Raw genomic sequence first — 7,051 nt, 5'->3', positions numbered from 1 at the left:
GCAGGCCCCCTGCTCCCCGCCAGGCTGCAGGCGCCGGGCCTGGGCCGTCAGCGCAGCTGTGACCCGAGCGCCTTCCGGAAGGCGAGCTGGGAGTGCGTCCGGACCCCCGTCCCCGGGACCATGGGGAATGGCATGACCAAGGTAGGGGGGCGGGGACCGCACAGCCCTCACCTGGCCGCCCCAGCCGGGCCGGCGGTGGCCCTGGGCTGATGAGGTCGGTCTGCCCGCCTCTGACCTTCTGGGTCTCGCTGAGCCTCCCTCTGGTCACATCTGCATCCCCTGGGACTCTGAGACCCTGCCTGTCTGCGCCTGTCTCTGTCTCTGCCTGTCTCTGTCCTCTGGGACAAGCAAGACACCCCTGCCTTGCTGTGTCTTGCTGTGGCTCTGTCACTCCCAGGCTTGATCTCTCAGTGAGTCCATGTGTCTGTCTCTGTGGACTTGGCGATTTCTCCATCCTCTCCCCACTGCCCTTTCAGGACTCCTCCACCTGCCGGCCCTCCTGCCTGGGAACTCCCACCACCCCCTGCACGTCCACCTGCGTCCTGCCCCTTTCCTCTCTGCATCTCCTACCCTCTCCTTCCCCCTGGTCTTTCTGCCCTTCCCTCCACTGCCCCCTTCAGCCTCCTGCCTCTTCCCTCTGACCGCGGAGATTCCCTCACAGAGGGCCCAGGCCCCGTAAGAGAGGAATTGTCCTGTGCCTCCTGAGGTCCAGGCACCCTTCCTGGGACAGAGTGGGACTGTGGGCTCCCTAGAGGGCAAGGGTGGGAAAGGGGTGTAGCCCCTGCCCTGCTGACCCCTGCCTGTCCTTTCTATAGGTACTTCCTGGACTCTACCTCGGAAACTTCATTGGTGAGCACTGTCCACTCTGTCCCAAGGCGGTGGCACCCTGCCTTCCCAGGCCAGTGTCCACCATTCATGCCCTGGCCCACACACCTTGGACACCACACTCAGGAATGGAGACGGGGGCAGGGAAGCCATGCCAGGCTGGGAGGAGAAAGGGGAGGCTCGTGGCAGGTTGGGAATACATGGCTGTGTGTGCTGGGGGGGTCCCCAGGCCTTAAGCTGCGTGGAGGGAGCATTGGCGGTCTGACAATGACATCTCCCCATTCAACCTTCCACCAGTGTTCCACCAAGAGTTTAAAGGGACAGTGCAAACAGCTCAGGACCTCAGCCATAGACCTGCTGTGAGCAGCAGCTTCTCTTCCTTCGTACAAAAGGCACCAGCCTCTGAGGGCTCTTCTGGCCCTGAGGTTCTGGACTGTGGTCTGTCTTCGGGTACTGCTTCTAACTGGGAAGCTGGAAATCCTTTCCTCCACAAGCTCCTTGGAGAGGAGAGGTCTCCAAAGTCTGGGCTGGGCCCTTGAGTTAGCAAGGTCCTGAGCACTGACTATCGCCCACCTGGGCAGGGGGGCCAGGAGCCAGGGGGCTGGAGATCCATGAGCTTTTGCATCCCGCAGTCTCGTCCATCCCTCCCACATCTTCAGCTGGAGACAGGAGGGCACAGATGAATAGACACCCCGACCCTGCCCTCGACAGCTTCCAGGCTGATGGTGGGGCGGCAGATCCGAACACAGACCTCTGGCTGCAGGGTAGAAAGCATTCTAAGAGACAGGCTGGGGTGGGCTTGAGGGACCCAAGCGGGAAAAGTCACTTCCATCTGCTGTCCGAGAGTACTTCCAAGAGGAAGGGGCTCAGGTGCTCCACCCTCATAAGCTCTGGCCAAGCAAGGGCGGAATTCTCTTTTAAGTATATAGGAGCCATAGAGGGGCCATGAAATGGCCCCCAGACCCCCAGAACCCAGCCAAAGGCTACACCTAGTAAGCTCTCAGTAAATGTTTGTTGAATGAACAAGTGGACCTATGAAGACAGAGCAGCTACGTTATTTATTCTAATTATAAAAGGTTGCATACACTGAATACCCAGTGCCTAGAGATGACCACTAATAGCAACGTGGGCCATTTTTCAGGTATTTTTGCAGATACAAATATAATATTTAAAATGAAAATGGAAATGTATTATACATGCTGTTCTGGAAGCTGGGCTTCACACTTACAAATGCATTATGGACACACCTTGTACATCACACACAGAGATGTTTTCATGGCTGTACGGTATTCCAAAGTGCAGATACACTGTGATTTATCCAGGCCCTTTGGGAGAGGCATTGGGCTGCTCTTCCCCCCTTTTTTTTAACCTATTTCTGATAAAAAGTAGTACTGCAGAGAGCTTCATCCTCCATGCTTAGCTTTCTGAGAGAGCAAGTGCATTTGTAGACAAGATTTCTAGAAGCAGACTTGCTAGGTCAGACAATAGGCTAGGGAGGGGTGTTTAGGACGGAAAGAACAGTGTGAGCAAGGCCAGGGAGTTGCTGGACTGCTACTTGTGGGTGCCCTAGAGGGCAAGGCTGAAGCCTGAGATGTGGCAGGAGCTATCATGCTCAGGCAGGAGGTGAGGAAGGAGCAGAGAGCTGGCCGAGGGTGGACCAATGTGAGAGTGGGAGGGGTGAGGAGGAGAACTGGGCAGCCAGTTCCCTCACACGTGGCCATCAGGAACAAATCAGGCACACCTGCTGGGTTGGCCCAAGCATCCTATTTCTTTCAGATGCCAAAGACCCGGATCAACTAGGCCGGAATAAGATCACACACATCATCTCCATCCATGAGTCACCTCAGCCTCTACTGCAGGTACTCCTCACCCCCTCTCGGGCTGTGCCTAGGTGGGCAGGGTGGGCCACAGACCTATTACAAGCATCTGCTATGTGCTAGGTCCGTGGCTACTACCTGACCCAAGCTAACTCTCTCACTGGACCAAGCCTACTTGGCAACTGAGACCCAGAGAGGTAAATTAGCTTATGTAAGATCACACAGCCAAGAAGCTGAGGAGCTGGGATTTGAGGAGCTGGCCCTCTAGCCCCAGAGGAGGGCCCCCACAGGGGCTTCCCATTGCCCATATGGATGCATGACTCCAGTGGGTGACAGGGCACTGTCTTGCTGTGCCACTTTGGACTGGGACCTCATCTCTTTGGGCCTTTCATCCCTAGTCTTGTCTGCCCCCAGGGAGCTGTTGTGAGGATGCAAAGGGACTACAGGGTAGTGAAGATGCTGTGCACACTAGAAAGCATAGTCCCCACTGGAGGAGTTGGTGCTAGATCGCCGAGTCCCAGGAAAAGAGGGTGACGGTGTTAGGACCCAGACGAGGAAAGTAGGAAATCCGGACCACACCTGCTAGATTCAGGAGGCTTCACCTCTTCACCAGCTTCTGCCTTTACAGGTGGGCTCACATCTCCAGCATTCTCTCTGTGACCTTGGGTATAGGACTTCACCCCTCTGAGCCTTGGTTGCCTTATCTGTAAAACGGGAATTTTATAAGAGTACCCAACTCATTGAGTTGTTTAGAGCCACAGGATAGGTACTCAGCAGATCACTTTTGATATAGTAACAAAGTTCATAATAGTCTTAGCCTGTAGACAGAGCCCTCTCTTCCTTATCTGTTAGTCTAAGTGCCATCCACTGGAGAGAAAGAACTACGGGTCGGAAAGGCTCTAGAGACCTGAGGTGGAGACCAGGTTCTGTTAGACATGCTGGGTGACCTTGGGCAGGACGCTTTCCCTGTCTAGGCCTCAGTTTCCCACATACCAGATTTGTTGATCTCTAAGAGCAACCTCTGGGGACCAGCAGGTGGCGTTGTGGTTAAGGCACTGGACACTCCCACGTAGCCGATTACAGTTCGAGTCCTGGACCTGGTGGCTTGCTTTCTCACTTTCTCTCTCTCTCTGTGTCTCTCTCTGGTCAAATGAAAATAAATGAATGAATAAATCAAATAAAATAAAGTCTTAAAAAAAAAAAAAGAGCAACCTTCAACAATCTGGGATTCTCAATGTCATTCAAAGGAGAAACTTCCAGGTCATTGGAGTCTGATTTTGCTTTATCAGACAGTCTTGTTTTGAAGTATTTGGATAAAATAGTCACCAGATTTCATGGGGAGACTGTCAAGTCAGGAATATATTTACTAATGACATGACTGCTTACAAAATGAGCCCTGTCCCAACCGCCCTCCCCTCTTCTCACAAACATCCCTCTCTCCCCTTCCTCCCTCCCCACATCACCAGTCAGGGCTTGATAATACCGTGCAAACCAAGGCTAAAGTGAAATTGCAAACCTTGCCAAAAAGGCAGGATGGTATGACCTTAGGAAAAATGAGTTAGAAAAGGACTGGAATCTCACATAAAACCGTGAGCAAATGAGGACCTGCCAGTGTCTCATCCACCAGCCACTAGTGGGCCAGAAAGAGTCACTTCAGTATCAAAGTACTAAGGGAGGTCTTTGAGAAAAGCGATGAGGTCCTCAGAACATAGGCAAAAAATTATCTTTTTTTTTTTTTTAAGTGGATTTAGTTCAAGAGAGAGAGAGAGACAGAGACAAAGAGAGAGCACATCCAACAGGGTCTTTATGCCACAATCCACCCCCAGTTTCAGCCAGCCTGGATCTGGGACACGTTCACACCTAACAGGCTCAGGGAGGTCCCAGGATGTGAACCCAGGACCCTTCCTATGTAGGTCCAGTCTCATGACTGTTGTGCCACCACCTAGTCTCCCCAGAAATGTTTTCAATATTATGTGGAAGTTAAGCATGAAGCAAAGGATGTTATTACAAATTTGTTGGAAGAATTGCTACTATTTATTCTTCGATTATCCTGTTTTTCTTTTTTCATGAAAGAGAGAGAGAGAGAGAAAGAGATAGGCATTTGGCAGTGCCTTGCCACGTCACACTCCCTCCTGTCCAGCCCCCCAGTTAGCTAGGACCATCAAGCACTTCGGCCCCTGGCTGCTTAGGCTAGGCCAGGGCCTGAATCTGGGCTTCCCATGCAGCCTTGGCCATTGTGAAGCGATGCCCTCTCATTGGCACCACCGTGGCTGGGCCCATTCCTTGATTATTCTAATAATTAGTGCATAATTTTATAACTATAATTCTTGAAGTGTGAAATTATTTTCATAATTTTTATTTCTTTTCAAGATACTCGAATTTGCTTTACTCTTTTTACTAAGTGATTTGGTAATCCCATTTGGAAGGAAGTCGTTTTCAATACTCCTTTCCTGACTATTAGATAAAGGGCCACTGTGTGGTGTCTATTTTAGTAAATCTTGGGTCCAAGTCGCTTATGAGCTTAGGACACCATCCACCCAGAAGGAGCTAGAACCCAGAAGGTTCTGATCACAGGTGGGCAGGGCCAGGAGGCCCTCAGAAATGGTGTTTATTTTCTTTGGACAGAGAAGACAGCAGTGGCCCAGACAGGGGTAGAACCTAGGCCGGGGTCACTCAGTGCTTGGGCAGTTCAAGCCAGTGGCGCAGGGTTGCAGGCAGAGCCCCATTGCCTGCGTGTGTTTTGTCCCTGCAGGATATCACCTACCTTCGCATCTCCGTGGCCGATGCCCCTGAGGTACCCATGTAAGTTCCTCTGGATGGACCCACAGATGGACAGACAGCTACCTCCTATGGTGGAGGGGAGGGGAAAGGGCATAAGGGAGGACAGAGAATGCTCAGGCCATAAAGCTGTCACAGGTGGACACCCAGACCCAGGTTTGACTCCATCTCAACCATAGCCATGCAGTATGCCCATGTTCACAATTCTTGATCTCCCTGAGCCTCAGTCTCCTCAGCTATGAAATGGAGAACGTACCCTGTCTCTTGGGATCAGATGCGCCAGCAGGTTGGAAAGGGCTGGCCTCAGCCTGATCCATCTTTGAAGTTAAGACAGCTCATTCCTGGCCAGGCTTTGCCGTGTGCTTGCTTTGTGACCTTGGACAGATCACTTCCCCTCTTGGAGGCTCATCTGTAAAACAAGGGTGTGATCAGAGCCAAGGAGACTTTCACAGATCAGATGACATGGACAGGGATCCCTGGGATCACATGACATGGTTGAGGATCTAGGAAAGGGCCTGGCATGTAATGGGAGCTCAGAGAGCAGGATTTTTGTGCTATTAGCAGTAGCCTTCAACTTGAGACCAGCCCAGACACCTCCTGCTCCCTGGGAATCTTGCCCCTGGCCTATTGCAGACCATCGTTGTTCCCAGTTGCTCCAATTACAGACCCCAGAGTGGGACCCTGTGTCTCCTCCCATCTGTTTTTGTGCAAGGCCAAGATAAACCCTCTGTGAAAATAAGATCCTCAAGACCTACTGGAGAGTTGTGCCTGCCCAGATGGTGGGAGTTGCTTTTACTGGCCTCTCTCATGGCCTGAAATGCCACCATTCTTGCTTCACACACACCCCCACCTGGTACCATGGTCCTGGCTCCTATTCCTTGCGTATGCTGGCTGATCCCAGGGTTCCAGGGCACTTTGACCACTCCTAAGAGACCTTCCTCCCAGTGCTCCCTACCCTGTTGCTTTTTTCTCTAGCAAAAAACACTTCAAAGAATGTATCAACTTCATCCACTGTTGCCGCCTCAATGGGGGAAACTGCCTTGTGCACTGGTGAGTTAAGAGGGAAGTGGGAGTGTGTGGCCTAGTGGTGAAGGGGGAGCCAGATCCCACATGGCCAACTACAGTTTGAATCCTGGCTCTGGCATTGTGAAAAATATGCTGGGTGCATGTGCATGCATGCCTAAAATTTTGATAGGATGAATAAATAGATAAGGGTTTGCGGTGTGACCATGCCTCGTGGGAGGGTGCTTTCTTCCTCTCCCTCTCTGTCTCTCTGTGTTTCTCCAGCAACTAAAGAAAAAAAAAAAGGTGAGGAGAGGTGGGGGAAGTGGAGGGAGAGGAAGTAAGCAGCAGCTTCCTCTGGCCTGAGCACGCACTCATCCTATGGGGAAGGCAGAACCTGTGAGCCATCTTCTCCAGCCTGTGGCCACACCTGGCAGACCACCGTTCACTTGGGAGAGGCTGGCTGGAAACTTGAATCCGGACTAAATTCCTTACCAGCTATGTGACCATAGCCGTTTCTCCCCAAGACTCAGTTTCTTCATCGCAAAAGGAGGGAAAGAATGCTGACCTGACTGGGCTGGTGGAAGGGAAAGACGGGTAGCCCTGTACCCTAGGATGGTGCTGGGCCT

At 52.1% G+C, this 7,051-nt stretch overlaps 1 protein-coding gene across 1 annotated transcript in view; it reads left to right on the top strand.

Annotated features, from left to right (window-relative positions):
* Window positions 1-6: 6 nt before the first annotated feature.
* The window catches only part of DUSP15 (dual specificity phosphatase 15), a 22,258-nt gene continuing 15,213 nt past the window's right edge, over window positions 7-7,051 (top strand). The window contains exons 1-5 of the mRNA XM_006154757.3: window positions 7-141; window positions 816-849; window positions 2,602-2,684; window positions 5,395-5,444; window positions 6,396-6,470. Coding sequence (XP_006154819.2) covers window positions 121-141; window positions 816-849; window positions 2,602-2,684; window positions 5,395-5,444; window positions 6,396-6,470 — 263 coding nt within the window. The 5' untranslated portion in view covers window positions 7-120. The remainder of the gene's footprint in view (window positions 142-815; window positions 850-2,601; window positions 2,685-5,394; window positions 5,445-6,395; window positions 6,471-7,051) is intronic.

The sequence above is a fragment of the Tupaia chinensis genome, unplaced genomic scaffold (genome assembly GCF_000334495.1).
Source record: "Tupaia chinensis unplaced genomic scaffold, TupChi_1.0 Scaffold000418_1, whole genome shotgun sequence".
NCBI classification, from domain to species: Eukaryota; Metazoa; Chordata; class Mammalia; order Scandentia; family Tupaiidae; genus Tupaia; species Tupaia belangeri.
Note: the sequence above shows the minus strand (reverse complement) of the source record. Positions and strands in the feature narration are given on the sequence as shown.